The sequence below is a fragment of the Protobothrops mucrosquamatus genome, unplaced genomic scaffold (assembly GCF_001527695.2).
Source record: "Protobothrops mucrosquamatus isolate PMUCROS unplaced genomic scaffold, P.Mucros_1.0 scaffold360, whole genome shotgun sequence".
NCBI lineage: Eukaryota > Metazoa > Chordata > Lepidosauria > Squamata > Viperidae > Protobothrops > Protobothrops mucrosquamatus.
In genome coordinates, this window is record NW_015386695.1 from 175,718 (window position 1) to 194,281 (window position 18,564).

Here is an 18,564-nt window from a genome sequence, read left to right on the forward strand (position 1 = left end):
CCGGTTTTGTCTACTGAAAAGTAGAAATGGGGATTTCGAAACAAAGCTTTGCCTTTAAGAACTTTGATTTCATGCCACAGGAAAATTCTGCCTCGGCTCAAGACATCATGAAAGGACTTTTTCTCAGATCTTTTTGAAAGACTGATTCTTGTGATTTCTTTTTTCAAACATTGGTTAAAGAATAAGATATTTAAAAAGGATCTTCTCCTCAAAGATTGAAAGACTACCAAGTTTTTCCTCATATATCCCTATTTTTATTGCTATTCAATACATTCAATTTTTTCATCTTTGTTTTAGAAATAAGTCCACATCCAAATGATCAAAGTGTTTCTCTTAGCAATCATCTTCTCTTTTTTCTTTTTTCCCAATGTTCCTCATAAAATTACACTACTGCAGTAAGAATAATTTAAAACTGTGATGAGCTATATGAAAGTTGCAAATTCTAGAATATTTATTGCAGTAACCATATTTATTTATCAGAATATTTATTGCAGTACAATTCAACTATTCATTCATTCTGTACTATTTTAGACTATAACTTTAGGAATCCAAACAACTTATCTAAGGCTCAATATGTTACAGTATTCTAGTATTACACTAGTTCCTTATTTTAGAATACTTATTTACCTGGCAAATGCTTTGGGAAATATGAAAATGGTGCTACTAAAAGGCATGTAGAGAAGCTGCATATCACAAAGGCTATCCACCAAGCTCCAACCCAGCGTGGATCTTCTGGAGTGAGGTCTACACTAGAATAATATTATTTAATGAACACATATTTAAAGAAGGTGTTATGAATTAAATAACAATACCTTTTGCAAAGCTATTCTGTATGATAAAATGTACATTTTAGCTTATTTATTACAACTATGCTTCCTTCTTCCCACATTTATGCAGTTATACAAAAAGAATTACTGCTGTTTTACTAAATAAAAAAATGAATGTATTTCAGGTAGTAATGAGTTCAATCAAGTATTATTGTTCAGGATTATAGAAAGCTTGAAAGAGTGTTTTATTTCAAGGAAGATTCAAAAGTAGCACCACTTTATAATCATAGTAATATGAGCACCCTACTTATGAAGGTAAAGCAAAAGAGAACAGCATCTTTGCTGTCTTTTTTCTCCTCAGAGCTCAACGTACAAGAAAAGGCTTTGAGAAATCTACAACACTGACTGAAGTGCCTTTAGAATATGTAGCTTCACCACAAGTTGTGGGATTGATTACAGTGCACACTGAAGCTGCCCAGTCTGGAGCTACCTTAACATGTGTGAAAGGTCTTCCTTTTCCAGCCTAGAAGGACCTTAGTCAATACTGGAGAAAAGAAGGCTAAGAGGATCCTTCTCCCACAGCAGAGGCCCAAAGAGGCCTCAAGCAACCAGACTGCTTCAATGAAGTAAATTGGTTGGCCTTTCACAGCACAAATGGCTTCATGCATATCTCTTCACATAAACCCATTCTAAAGATAAAACGATCAAAATCTACATCTATCAAATTGACTAAAAATTGCTCATTACTCATTACTGCTCTGGTGTTCTAATCCAGGTTTCCCAAATACAAATCAGTAATTATTAAAAAAAAAAAAAAAAAAAAAAACCTCAACTCCCCTAACCAAACAAACCCATTAAAATTATTATAGGTAACAAAAATATATGTATTTCTGTATGAACTATTTGGAAAAGGCTTTTCAAAAAATGTATAGATGAAAAACAAAATGTCCTTGCCTTATATTACGATTGAAATCAACATAGATATTCAGCAACTGTCCTCCTAAAACATAGCCAATGGCAGGACCCAGCAATGACATGGCATATCCAATTCCTGAAGGGAAGATAATAGTTTGCATTTTGGAAATTGAGCACAAAAATGCATGTTGGATCCCATATCCACTGTATAAATGTGTAAGGTGATAAAAGATTGAGAATGTTAAGTTCATGCATCCTAAGTAGGTTACCCTAGGGAAGACACTGTTTAGAGTCAGAGGAGGGTGGCCCAGCTTCCAGATGGTTCTTCTTCCCAGCATACCATCTCATTTAAAATGCATTAAACATATAGCTAAAGACAATTGATGCAACTTATCTTCATCACATAAATGTAATTATGGTACATTCCAGACATTAAGTTCAACCTAATGCTAGTCTGAACCCTGGTATAGGGTCTTCTGCTTGAGCAGGGGGTTGAACTAGAAGATCTCCAAGATATCTTCCAACTCTATTATTCTGTATTCTGTAGTCATTAAGAAAATGTTCGGAGACTGAAAGGTGGGATATAAATATCTCAGATTAAATCTACCTATCAATTCCTAATGAATCATCAGGGGAATGCTTCTCCATTTACCAATCGTGTCATGAGCTCTTGTTGACACCTGATCCTCATCTGAAGGATAACTCCAAAAATGCCAGATACTGTTCAGGGGAAAGAGATTATTTGGGTTAATGAACTTCTTTCAGATTCTGTGCATCCTTTGCCAGAAGGAGATAAAAATGCAGAAAGACTTCCTTCAGCTCACCTTCTGGGGTGGAATGCACAATATTCTTAGTGAAGAAGAATGGACTTCCCAAAGCTTCCAACTTCCTCTAGAAGGCAATAACTCAGAATATACTGAAGGGACTGAGACTTCCTTCTCTTTCACAATTTTTTCCACCTTTTCTGACTGCCTTAATAGACCACCAAAAATTTGCTTTCTGCTGCATGGGAAATTTTCCATGGGTCTGCATTAATGAATGATGGGTCTAGTTGTCACAGTTGATACATTTGTTATTCTTGCTGGTTATTCATTTGTAGTATTCACATGCTGTTATTCTATGGTTAAAATGATTATGAGGCTGGTTGCGGCTAGGCAAGAGAAAGGGAAACCAAGGTCAACACTGCAGGAGCACAGTATCTGGTTCTTATCTACTGATTTGCACAGATGAGAAGGAGCAACTGAAATGTGACAAGGAATTCTTCCAGGCTCCCAAAATAGGATCTAAGTGCCACTCCACTCACCAGAAACTATAATCCCAGTGCAAGTATTAAACTAAATGCTTGTGGTTTGAAGTGGGTAAGCAGCATCCTCAAACATGACAGCTTTAATTCTTTGCATATTGAGCATATAAAGGTATGAAGTGGGAAGGTGTTCATAGATGAATGTTCAAATCACCTGGATGAGCATTTGGTTGGGAAATTCCCAATGTGGGTGGGCACTGACTTTTAAGTGTATTCAGTATAACATACTTACAAACACCCTTCAGGTCTTTGTGCTGATCATGAAAAGGGCTGAAACTCCCTTTCATAGGAACTTAAGGATAAGGTCATCCTCCAAATACCTGAAGATGAACATAGCCCTACTATAAGCAACTGTAAGCAAAAATACATCCTGTATGCCAACCAACTAAAAATCTTACAACCAGTTAAATAAGCAAATAGAAAATACAAAAAGATATTACCAAACTTGCTAGATGCTGAAGGCAAATTTGGCATTTCAAGAAATCAAAATGAATGTAACTTACCTATATAGACTGAAGCTTGGTGCTTTGGGACACTATCATCGATGAAAGTTGTGCCCAGTGTGTACAGAGGAGTTCCACCTGCTCCTAAGAGGAACTGACCCAGCAAGAAAACATAGAAGTAGTTGGAAAGTTTTGATCTGCTGCCAGGGCGGCAGGAGATGGTTTGGCCTCCAGAAAGAGGTACTGGACAGATGTCTGGAAATACAGGAGCAGTAAGTTAGTGGAACTTTTTTATTTGTTTCGAGAACCTGTCGTCTGTTTGCAATTGTTTGAAATAAGTCTACTGGGCCTAGGCTGTAAAAATCTAGCTAACAGCAACAAAGAGTTAAGAGTTTGTTATCTCTTTGCTGCCATCTAGTAGCTATCCAGATTTTCCAGAGTAATTATATAACCCACAATCAGAACAGTCATAAGATTTCAAAACTGCTCCAAAGTTTGAAAACGATATAGAGCCATTATTCAGACAATATGGGAAAAACCAACATGTAATAAGTTCATTTTCTGAGTAAGTCTTCTTTAATCTAGTGCTTCCAAATACACTGGGATTTCAAGTCCCCAAATTCTCAAAATGCTTAAGGACTGCTTGGGAATTTGGGAAAGACTGGTCATCCCTGAAGAATGATACTCAGAAGCCACTTCACTGAAACTACTGAGAATCTAACTTAGTTATATTCTGTTTTCATATAACTTAGGCAGCGATAGTGTGTTTAAGTATAATTCATTAATAAATCATAACTGACCAGATTCACTCAACTTGCTAAATTATAATCCATGATTTACAAACCACAATGCTTGTAAATCGTGTTTCCCTGTCATTTTAAATCAAAATCAATCAAAACATATTATGGCCTAACAATCCCAGTCGTGGGATTCAAATATGTGAACAACCGGTTCTCCGTGTGGATGCCGCTTCCGGAAGTCCATTCTGGGCCTGGGCAACAAAAAATTAGCTACCAGTTCTGCCAAAGTGGTGCGAACCGGCTGAATCCCACCATTGAACATAAGAGATAAGAGCAGTAACTAAACATAGCAAAACATTCTGTCACTTTAAAAGAAGCATCCCAGTTAGGATTCTACCCCACCATTTCCTTCTAATCTCAACATCCCACTCCTCAGATTTCCTGAATTCCATGTTTTTCCAGCTCTCTGCATTACTGAATATGTACAGACCTAATATGAAGATTGTTTTATATTACTGTTGTCTGGTTGCTGTAATGAAAATTTTGGAGTATTCTAAATGATGTTGATAATCCTTTGAGTTTTTCAGTGGTTCTGTGGTTACTTACTTTAGTGTCATTCAGTTTCCTCTTAGAGTTGCAATAATGACATACAGTAGAGGGCGCTGCTATTTAATACATCTGGAGAATGAAACTCATTCCTAAAACAAGGTGGGCCTAGCTAGATATTTTGTGACATTGTCTGGTTTTTGTTTTCTTTTTTTAATAAAGGAGAATGGTAATCAATTGCTTCAGTTTCAATTTTCAACTTGATCTTTGTTGCCAAATGTTTCATTATAATCAATAAACAATGCATACAATGGTAACCATGTTAACATAACGATGCCACATTTTTTTTTTCAAATAACAGGTCTATTATTATGGTGCACAAAATATCCATGGACCCTTATATTGTAAGAATCATCTATTGCAGAAAATAAGACACTTCTCATTCTTCTTGCTCACATATTCATACCACCAGGGAATAAATCGCTTAAAATCCAGGAAGAGCAACTGCTTTTATAGCTTTTGATCACTATACTTCTTCCCATATCTATGGCAAAATGTTTCTATCTGTATAAGAATAAAAAATTGACTGTCTTTGTCTTTCAAATTCAGCTTATAAACAGGCTTATGTCTTCCCTCCAGTCCTGTCTGCTGGAATTTATTTATATTGTCTCTTTCTGATAATGTGTTCATATTATTGTGGCTCTACCTCATTTCCAAAATTTCATATTTTTCCCCGTAACCTTTTCCAACCACCTTCTATCTCATTTGATCAGCTACATAAATCTAAAATATGAAAAAAGCTGTCTGGAGACATATGAGCATTCTTCCAGGCTAGTTTTTATATAACAGCAACTCAGGAGATTTTTAACCATAGTTTTTAAAACAAGCTACAGTGGATTGAATTATACACTGTGAAAAACTAAACCATGTTGCCCAAATCACAGGGTCTAGGTGGTTTAGTGTAATTTATGAAGCTAGCTTTAATCTTTCTCTTGCTGAAAGTCTCTTAAAAGTTCATTATACTTCCTTTTTTTCTATTTGGGTGCTTACTAACAGATCACCTTTAAACACTGAAATGTAATCAGCAGCCTGATGCTTATTGTATAAAATGGAAGAGAACAATTCAGCTCAGGGTTGAGCCCTGGAGTCCTTGGTGCACTCCAAGTCACTCTGGAGTCCTTGGTACTGATGATATTACCTAGTTGGGCAATGAAATGTCTGCAAACAAACAAACAAACTCAGAGTGCACCCAAATACTTCTAAGGGTAGTATTTAGAATGAACCAGTATTCCCAAGTCTTGCATAATAGCTCTTAGTTTATTTATTTCAATTTAATTCAAGTATTACACAGTGCTTCAGCAGACAAGGTTCTGAAAGCAAGGATGATATCTAAAAGGATGATACCTAAAACCCAGCATGATATCCTTTCAAAGGGCATAATGATCATGGAACTATTTGGCTAATGCTCTTTTCAACACCTATGCATCATCTTTTTCAGTACTCATTAACTCTCATTGCAATAAAGAGAAACAAGATTATGTTTGCCATTAACAGAATGAATCTTAGAAGGTAAGATTAGATATGATATCTTTAGCAATCCATTTGTAATAAAAACCAACAAAACCAATAAGAGCTATAATCTTCCATGGACTTTTACTTTCCATAGCCAGCTTTCATTGTAATAGAAAACAAAAATACATAGTTCTCAACTTACAACCACTTATTAGAACGAGAATTTCCATTACTATGCAGGGCAGTTGTTAAGTGAGTCACACTCAATGTTACAATCTTTAATGCTATGGTAATTAAACTAATCACTGCACTTGTTAAATGAATCAGGTAGTCATTAGGCAAATACATTTTTACCAATTGACTTTGCTTGTCAGAAGCCAGCTGAACCAGCTGAGAAGGTCATAAATGGCAGCTATTGGACATGTGTTTTGAGTAACTCCAATTTAAACAGTAGATAATTATTGCATATAGACATTTCCTTTGTATGTTATGAGATCCCCATGGCTGTAGTTCAAGTGATAGTTCTGATTATGTAATACTCTAATACAATTCCATGTGAATCTTATGTGACACTAAGATGTTAGTAAATGGTTAACATTAAACATAAAACCAATAAGATAAGAGCTATATACCTTGGAGCAGTCCATAAAATCCATATTAATGGATGGAAACTAATCAAGGAGAGAAGCAACCTAGAACAAATTTCCTAACGGCGAAAACATTGAACCAGTGGAATGCTTTGCCTTCAGAAATTGTGGGTGCTCCATCACTGAAGGCTTTTAAAAAGAGACTGGACAGCCACTTGTCTAAAATGGTAGAGGGTCTCCTGCTCGAGCAGACGGTTGGACTAGATCAGGGGTGTCAAACTGCCGGCCCACGGGCCGGATGTGTCATGAGGAAACTGCACCCACCTCATTGCCGGCAATGAGGAAAAAGTTCTGATACGTCACGAGTTTGACATGTCTGGATTAGATGAACTCTAAAATCCCTTCCAACTCTGTTATGTTCTATATTCTTAAACACCACTAGCAAGAAGCCAAAAATGTACTGCATGACTGAACAGCCTTAACAAACAAAATCAACAGAATATTTACAGTCCTGCACATGTAACTTATATTCAAACAAGCTTACATTCTATTCAACACCTACTGCCTCTGTGTTCAGCTGTTTTGTTTCTCTGAACTATACACTACATTTTACTTTTGCTGTTGTTTGAGGTATGGAAGAAGGAAGCTACGTAAGTTCCCCCAAATGAAGGAAAATGTTGAATTACACTTAGCACAGAACATCTCAGAGAAGTACTGGTTTAGATATAGACAGGTGTCTGTGTCTCTTTGTATATGTGTATGTGTTCAAGCACACTTACCTATTTATTAAACTGAATAATGAGGACTCAAGGCAAGTAGTTTTAAAACATTTCTAATCAGTATCCTCAACAGAAACCATTTTTCAGTAAACCTCCCTCTCAGAATTTCAACATTTGCTCAAGTCTAGTTCCTTTCATTTTCTTCTCATTTGCCATTTCCTTCTGAGAAGAAAATAGAATGAAGCACTCTAGTTAATGTATTTTTTTTTTATTTTTAAAACAGCTTCTGTGTTTGTTTTTTTCAAATCAGCAATGACAGTGTGTTAACCACACTTCTTAAGGATGAGAGTAATGAGGACACACCTCTTTGTTGCATAACTGCTATTTCCCTTCAAGACAGTTTCACTGGAAACAAATACAACAATAGAAGGCATTGGGTAATAACAGTTTCGCCCTTTCAGGAATTGCTCAGCAACTGGATGCTACAGCATTGCACTCCCAGATAACCTCTTTTGAAGTCCTTCTGATGAATTCGGTGTGCCAAGCCAAATTTCATTAGCAGGATGCAAAACAGATTTCGACTTACATTTCAAAAAGGGACCAGTTGGGCAACTACTTGTATTACTCGAACCACTACAGTGTTTCCTCAACTATGCTACTAGGAATATGCTAGGCAGATGACAACAGCCATTGGGGAGACTTCATTCAGTTGCTCATGGTACCCCCTTGCTTAATTTTTGTATCACCTTATATTTCACAAAAATAAAGGCTGTCAGATTCAAAAGTTATGCTCTTGGTATGAGGAAGAATTGTTGATTGAACAATTGAACATACGCACATTGAACATACGCACATTGTAGGAAGCAATATCGTATTCCATTCTAAAATCTGTTTTATTCCAGATCAGACTTGAATCCAAGCTGATTGTAATAAATATGCTAAAATTACATGATGTCATTGTTCCTCATAAATGAACAATACACATTCTCAGAACTGCAGGTGAAATCTTGTGGAAGCAATGAGAATATACTGAGATGCAAGTATGACCCCAAAGAAAAAAAAATAGGTTGTTAAAAGAGTAAAATGTGAGTGTTACTGTACTCATATCACAGAATCTGTGGACGGAGCAACTGCTGGGCTGTAAAAAAGGGAGTTGAATATAAATAAACTGCAGGTAATTATGTATTTGTTATGTAATTTAACTAATGAAAGAAAAATAATTATGAAATTATCATGCAAATGAACCTAAGAGCATTCCTCATTAAAGAAAATGGAGAATAGAGAATCATCATAATTAATATACTGCCTATGAAAAGGAAAAATACAGGTAGTTCTCGACTTACAAGACTTTGTTTAGTGACCGTTCAAAGTTACAACGGCACTGAAAAATATGACTTATGACCATTTTTCACACTTATGACCGTTGCAGCATCCCAAGGTTTAGATGATTAATATTTGGACACTTGGCATCTGGCTCACATTTGTGACGGTTGCAGTGTCCCAAGGTTTCTTTTGCAATCTTCTGACAAGTCAAAGTCAATGGGGAAGCCAGATTCACTTAACAGCAGGGTTACTAACTTATCAGCTGCAGTGATTCACTTAACAACTGTGGCAAGAAAGGTCATAAAATGGGGCAAAACTCACTTAACAAACGTCTCACTTAACAATGAAAATTTTGAGGTAAATTATGGCCGTAAATCGAGGACTACCTGTATTATGCCTAGACCTCACTACTGTGTAGCAGATTGATATGTCTACTTAGCAATTTAATGTTCACCATTACTAAAAAATTGTCCAAATAGTTCGGTAAATAACAAAAGTTATGAAAATATGCAAATCCTCAGATGAAAATAGCTATCATATCAATAAAGTTTGATAAGCCACTATATATGTAAAATCTCTTCTTTTTTCCCCCAAGCAGACAAGAATCAAGTTGTGTGATCAGAAGGAATCAGCATTCTGTTGTTCTAACATTCTCTGCAACCTTTCACCTAATTTCAGGTGACCTTTTTTTAAAAAAAAAATTCAGATCCCTTCTGATAGATCCCATCAGATCACTGACAAAAGTGCATTCACATGGACACTTTCCCCCCCCCCCAGCAATAAGGGAAAAAAGGGAATATTAAAAAGAGAGAAAAATATATGGGAGAGAAAATGACTGACATCTTGGAGCAGTCTATATGTTGCTACAGTCTACCTACCATATAATCTCTGGCAGATTACCTCCAAAGGAATACAACATTTGATTTAAAAGAAGAGAAAAATTCTCTTGCTCCAGATCTAATATTAATTTTTAACCCTCAAAAGCCCTTATTTTTCATTTCAGGGCTTAACTTTAAACCTCTGCCTTTTGATGAAAAAGAAAAAAAAACTTTCTCTTACTCATTGAGTATTTAATGATTAATACTGGGTGTGTAATATGCAGTGTGACAGTTCTTTAAGAAAAGTGGCTAATTACTTCACTCCTCTAAACACATTTGCAACAATGGTTTCCAGTAACTTGGCAAGTCTCTATCTAAAGCATTTAATGGAATTACCATTGTTAGTTCCTTTTCTATAGGAAAAGGGGGATGTAGTATCATTATCCATTGCAGTATTTTAGTCTGTAACTAGAGCTGGAGCCATGTACAGTATATGGAATAACAAAAGTGGATTTAAAAAATATTCTTTTGATAGCACTTCAGGATTATAGAGCCAGGACCATCTAGATTACAGAGGAATGGGGCAACATTAACTTTACAATGAAATTAAAATATCTTGCAACTCTTCAACTGATAGTAATTCAGATATCAGAATCATGTGACCTTGCAAATAATTAGCTACTTTTGTGCATTATTAGCGGATGGGTTTAAGCAAGCAATGGGCATAGTAAAAAGTCACCATTATCTCAATAGTTCATTTTTCTTTGATATCCATCTTCGTTCTCTTTTCTTTGGCACATTCTCTTACTATATTTTCTTTACTCAACTCAACATAATAGGTTGCCAAAAGGGGGCTGGTCATTACTTTTGGTTCTCCATGTTTGCAGCAAAAGGGAATTTTGATGTATACAAAGAATGGGAGCCTAATAATGCAAGGTTATAGCTCACAGAGAAGTCTTCACATAGACATGGAGGTTTCCCACTGAAGAGAACTGTGCAACTATGGTAACATTGGACTTCAAAATAATCAGATAAATGACTTTCTAAAAGCCAGTTACAAAAGAGATTTAGCTTATCAGACACTGAACTGGAGATGTTACTCCCACGTAGTCTTTTGTAAAGAGCAGTCATTTGTAAAGATAGCAGCTGAGACTCTAGAAAGAGTACAGAGAAGAGCAACAAAGATGATTATGGGACTGGAGGCTAAAACATATAAGGAACGGTTGCTGGAATTGGGTATGTCTAGTTTAACGAAGAGAAGGATGAGGGGGGACATGATAGCAGTGTTCCAATATCTTAGGGGCTGCCACAAAGAAGAGGGAGTCAGGCTATTCTCCAAAGCACTTGAAGGCAGGACAAGAAGCAACCAAAGAGAGAAGCAACCTAGAACTAAGGAGAAACTTCCTGACAGTTAGAACAATTAACCAGTGGAACAACCTGCCTCCAGAAGCGGTGAATGCGTCAACACTGGAAGTTTTTAAGAAGAAACTGGACAGCCATTTGTCCGAAATGGTATAGGGTTTCCTGCCTGAGCAGGAGGTTGGACTAGATAATCTCCGAGGTCCCTTCCAACTTTATCATTATTACTTATTACTGATTAAAAACATTAATGGTTGTCATTGGGACCACTACTTTCCATTTGATTTTGAAAAAGCTAATTCCACTGGTAATTGTTATTACTTAGTTTCATTATAGTTAGAAAAATATGAAAAGAAAGAGAAAAGTGCAAAGAAAGAAGAAAAAAATAATGACTTCCAATTTTCTTCAGTGCAGTAGATTATGAAAATAATTCAACATCAACGCTTTGCTTTATGTTTCACAACACCTCAAGCCATTTCTATAATTACAAAATATTTCTAATCATCAAAACCTAAAATCAAATTCTCATTTTTTCCAGTTTTGAACAAAACTTTCAGAAGTGGTTTCCAAGTAGAAACAAGATTAGACCATTTTTTTTCTTTAATTAAAACAGACAGCTTCACCATCCCTAACTCCATCACATTTACCATCCACTCTTCCATTGAGGAAGAGAATGCTAATTCTATTTGGTCTGTTGTACTGAGGTCTCTTCCAAGATTGTGTTGTCAATTCCCAATAAGCAACAGAGGAAAAACAAATGCTTGTAATGCATAAGTACATGCTGGGTATATAGACTAGATGACCTCCCTTCCAACTTTATCATTATTATTATTAATAAAAGAAATAATGACCAGTTTAAGATATATGAACTTACCTTCTGCTTTTTCTCCATATGTGTATGGTTCACTAGTAAAATGTGGCAAAGAAAATACTAATGCTCCTAAAGCAATCAGAAAAGAGGACAAAGCCAGCCATCTTGGTTTGTGACCTCTTTCACCATAGAAGGATATAAAAAGGCATAACACGGAGAATGAAATGTCATAACCAGCAGAGATTACGCCAGTGAGGGAACTGCTCAAATCATAACGCTTCTCAATGGTAGAAATGCTCACATTTATCAATCCATTTACAATAATCCCTAGAAGAAAAAGAGAGACGTGTTAGTTTATTTATTCATGTTTTTAATCTGTCAAATTTGTAGGCCACCCAACTCCAAAACAATTCTTAGTAGCATCACAAATGAAAAAGCATAAGAAAAACAACACAGGGAAAAAGAGGCATAATCACCCCAAGAGAATAAGCAAAACATACTCCTTACATCATCATCAACGTAAAGTGGTCCATCAAACACCCTAAATCAAAGCTTGGAGAAAAAGCCAGCTTTTCAGAACCTGTTTGAAAGTGGGTCCGATTAATCAGATTACATATGTTTTGTTTCAGACCATCCTTTTCTGACTCTTGGTTAAACAGTGATAAAAAAAAATATTGCCCATTTAAGAAAGAAACACATACAATACTTTAGCCAGAATTCCCTTCAAAGAGAACTCTTAGGTTCCTTAACCTGATGGCCAAAACTAGAGACATCCAAGGAATATCTCAGACTCTACAATTTATATTTACAGTCTTTATTTTCCTTTCCTATTTCTTTCCCACTTTCCCACTTCCTATTTCTTTCCCATTTTCACCTACATTAATAAATGGAATGGTTTTTCTTTTCCCCAGATACATAGCTCCTTGAAATATTACACATCAGTCTGAATATATCTAATTAATGCAGAAGAAAACTTGTTGTGTTTCCAATAATTGTGCATAAGGTTACAGTGTTCGCTACCGGACATTCACCATCTAATCCATTCATTGATTTCTAAGTTTTTAATTCTGATTCCAGCCTACAGAATCCAAAGAAGGATCGCTTGCTATCTTTAAGAAGCACCTATTTTCATATTTAATTAGAATATTTCCATAAGTAGTTCTAGCTCTATCTTATTCAAGTCAGTATCATTTCAACCGCAATGTTTGAACAACAACTTTATAAAAAATCATAGGCATTGGCAACTATAACCTTCAATCTCAGTTATGGTTGATTGAATCCAAATTGCCACCGTGGAAGATTTAGATGGATCAGAAAATTAGGACTGCAATTGCTTAGTTCTGGTCAAATGCCAACTGTAAATATCACTTCTGAATCTAAAAGCTAAAGTTTATGTTTCAGGTCCTCCACCCATTGCTTCCTCACATATCATGTGGCAAGAGAGCTGAGGCACCATTTGACACATTGCTGAACAAGTTTCTTGTTGGAATAAAAACCTCATTTATGAATTGAAGCAGATTAGGGAACCGTCAAACTCTGTGGGAGTCCACAGCTGAATTTAATTTGTCCCTTTGATTTCTATATAATCACACACGGATCCTATATGCATAGGCCATCCACCCATGTAATCTGTACACTGTACACAGTGGTGGGATTCAGCCAATTCGCACCACTTCGGCAGAACCGGTAGCTAATTTTTTGTTGCCCAGGCCCAGAATGGACTTCCGGAAGCGGCATCCAAACAGAGAACAGGTTGTTCATATATTTGAATCCAACCACTGACTGTACAGATTGTTTAATTGATCCCAGTGTTCATCAGAATAAATGTAGATAAGTCATTGGGCACTTTTTAACAAACTATGGCAAGCTGGCATAGGGTATAAAAACTCCCCTTGCTGCAGTGACATTTTCTCTTCATGTCAAGGAAACAGAAACTTTTGCACAGGAGTTATAAGACTAGAAAAACAAGGAGACCAATAAGAGTTTCTGTTTTATTACCTCAATGGGGTTCTTTGGATCAAAGAAAATCTATCACCTTTGTTTGTTCCAATCAGATTTTATCATCAAAATAGCTGCTTTTAAACAGTTGGGAAATTTATAAATTTTCTTTTTTTACAAAATCTTATACCTAACCCTTTCCTGGCTATGAATCCCTAGTCTTAAAAAAAACTAAAATTCAGAATGATGGAATCTACATGCTATGTTGCAAAACAATTAGGTGCCGAGTTGTATTATTTCACTGAAATGAAATGTTTGACCATTGTAAGCTCCCTAGAAAATCTGGCTACGAAGCAGTTTGTGACATTTTTTTAAAGTGTGATACAAAACTGAGTAAAGCAGCACTCAGATCTGAAACTCTTTTTATAAAACACACCTCTCAGTCTACCTCATGGCACAGGAATGCTTGATATCAGAAGCCATTACCCAAGACAAGAAGCATATTCTCATTGCCAGAGAAAATAAGATGGGAGACGCCTGGTGAAGAAGATGGTCAAGCATTCAACCTTACATGTAGATAAAGGAATCAAGGGAGACTTCATGGGCCTCCACTCCATGCCAACACAAAGTTAATTATTTTCTGGTTTCTCTTCCAAAAGACAATGTTCCACTTGTAAGGTGATTGCCACACATCGCCAACCTACCTTAGTTTCGTCACATCTGCACATGAAAACCAGAGAAAGCCAGTGAACACATCTCTCCAGTGTGATTTTTTTTGTTCTAATATATGAGGGCTTGTAAAATAATCGTGTAATATAATATACTCAAGATCACTTTACATTGTGAACTGGTTAAGATCAAGGGGCTTAGAAGTACTCCAGAGGTTTGGGGTGCTTTTGTTGAGGGTGGAAAGCTTTCTCTTACTCATATTTCTGAATAAGAAACAATTGTATACTTCACATTAGCACCGCAGCTTAAATCCACTTGCATTGAATAAGCACTTGGTAATTATGAAACAAAGTTCTATTAAGCAGGATTGTAACATCCATCATGTTTCTTTTTCTATAAAATTGCAGAACTGGGACAATGAGGCCACCAATCTCTGCTTCGGTATAAGAAATGCTTTAATTTTTCTTATACTGAAGTAGAGATTGGTGGCCTTATGGCATTCTGTTGGAGACAAATGTTTTACAATAGTTCCAGTCCTTGGAATCTTGGGTTACGTCCAGAGAGTAGGGTTGAAATGCGACTTGTCAGGTTCTTTGACAATTGTCTCAAACTGACAGTAATTATTTGCAGTTATTTCTTGTTAATGCATAAACAAAATTATTTTCATTTTTTTTTTAAATCAAAATGCATTGAGAGAAAAGTGATGAGGTTATAAAAATGGAGCAACTGGATTTTTCCATTTAGGACCAATTTATCTCTTATTACATAGAGGAAAAGACTTGTTTTTGTTTTTTCTAAAGATAATCTGGGAGTTTCTTTTTTCTCTCTCTCATCATTACTAGAAAAACCTTCAGCTCGCTATTTACATAACAGTCTCCTAAAGATGTATTAATCTGATCTGGTGGTTAAGGCACCAGGATAGAAACCAGGAGACTGTGAGTTCTAGTCCCACCTTAGGCATGAAATTCAATTAGTAACCTTGAGCCACTCTCTCACCTCAACCCACTTCACAGGGTCGTTGTTGTGGAGAAACTAGGAGGAGGTATTAGGTATGTTTATTATGCATATTAATTAATTAATTAATTAATATTATGTATATTAGGTATATATTATTAGGTATGTTTTCTGTCTAGAATTATTTATAAAAATAATAAAGGCAGGATAAAAATAAACAAACTCACCATTATACTACCCTTGGACACTTAGGCTATTGATTTATGGTGTCCCACAGGATTTCCTGGAGATGTTCAATATTTATATGAAATTGCAGTTAAGAGATAATACCAAGTTCTGGAGTGCCCTGTCATCACAATGCTTTATTGTTTCTTGTCTTCCAACTCCAAGGGAATGATCAGTACAGGTAGTCCTCGTCTTACAACAGTTCATTTAGTGACCATACAAAGTTACAACGGCATTGAAAAAAGTGATGACCATTTCTCACACAAACATTGCAGCAATGGGGAAGCCACAGAAGGGGCGTTATCTTACCTGAATGCCTTTTCTCAGCATGATGATGGAGAATCCACCAGTGGGTTGTCTCAGCCTTCTTGCTTAGATAGGACTAGGTCTAGAAAGTTGCCATGCCTCCCGCTGGGCTAGACTGACCCAGTTTTTCGACCAAGGCAAAGCAACCGACGAGAGTCCGACGCATTGGCTCCTGCTATCCCTGACACAGGACCAGACGGCCCTTAAGGGAGGGTGTGGATTCTCCATCATCATGCTGAGAAAAGGGCAAAACTCAAGTGTTTCACTTAGCAACATAAATGTTGGGCTCAATCGTGGTCGTAACTCAAGGACTACCTATACTACTCTTAATGCTGTTGCATTACAGAGTGGATTGGATTAGGAAGAACATACTGAAGTTAAATCCAGTCAGGGCTGCCTCACAAAAAGTTGAATTTAGAGATTAAGGTTCAGAGGTTTTAGATCAGGGGTCTTCAAACTTGGTCCTTTTATGACTTGTGGACTTCAACTCCCAGAATTGGACTTCAACTCCCAGAATTGCCTGGCTGAGGAATTCTGGGAGTTGAAGTCCACAAGTCATAAAAGGGCCAAGTTTGAAGACCCCTGTTTTAGATGGAGTTGCACTACCTGGAGAAAATGAAACCTGAAGCCTGGGACCCTCGTTGATTTTCACCTGCCACTGGATTCTCAGATGGCAGTGGTGAGTAGTGGTAGTGGTAGTGAGCACCTGAACTATTACAATTGGTGGAGCAAGCTGCAGCTGTCCAAATTCATTCAATAGTTATCTGTGACTTTTCATGTATATCCATGCCACTTGGTTTACTGCTGTGAGTTCTACACCAAGTTAACCTTGAAAAGTATCCCTAAGTTACAAAGGAATGGCAAATAAGTTGCCAAAAGTGCAAAGTGCCAAAGTGCAAAGTGCAAGGAATGCACGATCCTGGCGCTGAATGACCTGCATTGATTAACCAATTGTTTAACAGACACAATTTAACGTTTGGGCTAATCCTTAAATCTATAAGTGGCTTAGGACCAAAGAAACTCTTCTTCCCTTTCAGACATGTCAGGTTGATGGTCTCCCTGCCCCCAATCAGAGGCTGGTTATGTGACACACAGGATGAGGGCTTTTTCTTGCCCCCCCCCCATGCAAGAAGTTTGCCTTGTGTTAGGAACGCCTGTAAAGATGAATCTCTTCCCCAGGACTTTAATTCCTGGTGAATTTTAGCCTTGGATTTCATTTTGTTCTAACCCAGTGGTTCTCAACCTTTTTAATGCCGCGACCCCCAACCAGTCGTAAGTCGAGGACTAAACCAGTCGTAAGTCGAGGACTAAACCGGTCGTAAGTCAAGGACTACCCAACTGGTCATAAGTCGAGGACTTTCCTTGCCCGGAGCACCGCGCATGCATGGTTCCGCCCCCTGCATCGGCCGAGGCGTAGCTGGCAAGCGGCAGAGATGGAGCAGGCCGACCACCAGCTGGCCCAGCTCAAGGGAGGTAAGGCACCCCCCCGGAAAAGGGGAAAAAATGGCGGACAGCCTTGCTTGGCGACCCCCGTGAAATGGTCGATCGACCCCAAATGGGGTCCCGACCCATAGGTTGAGAACTTTATTACTGCTAATTGCTTTGACAGCCGCGCCGGAATCATCGTCACAGATGGGAAGGCATCAAGTTAGGGAACGATCTACCTGTGGAATTCGCTCAGGGGCGCAGCGTCTCGGAAGTGGGCTTCCTCCGTTCTTCATCCTCCCTTTCGATGGGACAGGGAGCTGGAGATGAGAGGGAGGGAGGGAGGGAGGGCGGAACGCTAATGTCTCCAAGGTAACTCAATAGTCCGGACAAAAAGTCCCGCTTACCTTGGAAGACGGAGAGGAGGCTGTAGAAGACCAAGTAGCCTTTGACGTTGTTGCAGACCTGCAGGGCGCGAGGGGTGCACCGGCCGATCCCGCAGAGTTGCTCGTCCGGATCAAAACTCTGCGACTGCAAGATACTCGGGGTGACCGAGGGGAGTTGCGGGTCGAGAAGATCCGGGTTGGAGGTCTGGAAAGCCGGGTTGTCCAAGCCAGCCTTTTTCATGGCGAGATCGGAAGGGCCGGGAGAGGCTCAGCCGCCAAGCCCGCCGCAGCGTCCGAAGCACCTGTCGTCCAAGCGCCTGCCCGCCTACATAGGGCAGAGGAAGAAGAGGCGATTCAAGGCGGGACCTCGCTGTCGAGAACCGGCAAAGTGAAAATTAGGAAGAAGAAGAAGAAGAAGAAAAAGAAGGGCAATGAAGAAAGCCAGCCCTCTTGAGAGAGGGTGAAGGTGGAACCCTCGGCGTGGGACGCGCAGCTTTGTGACTTGAGGTTTCTCCTTACTGGAATGACCAGTTTGCTCGTATGCCCAAGGAGACGCGCCACCTTTGCTCCCATCAGTGTGTGAAATCAGCCCAGCGGGGAGAAAGGCGAGCTGCGAGCGGGACAGCCGCCAGGAAGACCAAGCCCAACCTCTCCCCATGCTCCCCTTTGCCTCCCCGCTCACCTTTAAATAGCAGCCACCGGAGAGGAAAGAGTAAGCGCATGAATTCGTAAAGAAGAGTGAGCCGGTAGATGTCACCCGTGTCCGTATTAAATCTGGAGTTGCCTTCTCGTTTCTCCTCCGGACTCTGAGCTAAGCT

General features: G+C 38.2%; 1 protein-coding gene across 1 annotated transcript in view; it reads right to left on the reverse strand.

Moving 5' to 3' along the window:
• The window catches only part of SLCO4C1 (solute carrier organic anion transporter family member 4C1), a 31,938-nt gene extending 13,808 nt beyond the window's left edge, over nucleotides 1-18,130 (reverse strand). The window contains exons 1-5 of the mRNA XM_015815661.1: nucleotides 17,768-18,130; nucleotides 11,907-12,170; nucleotides 3,489-3,683; nucleotides 1,722-1,818; nucleotides 628-749 (exon numbers count right to left, since the gene is read on the reverse strand). Coding sequence (XP_015671147.1) covers nucleotides 628-749; nucleotides 1,722-1,818; nucleotides 3,489-3,683; nucleotides 11,907-12,170; nucleotides 17,768-17,987 — 898 coding nt within the window. The 5' untranslated portion in view covers nucleotides 17,988-18,130. The remainder of the gene's footprint in view (nucleotides 1-627; nucleotides 750-1,721; nucleotides 1,819-3,488; nucleotides 3,684-11,906; nucleotides 12,171-17,767) is intronic.
• Between the last annotated feature and the right edge of the window lie 434 nt (nucleotides 18,131-18,564).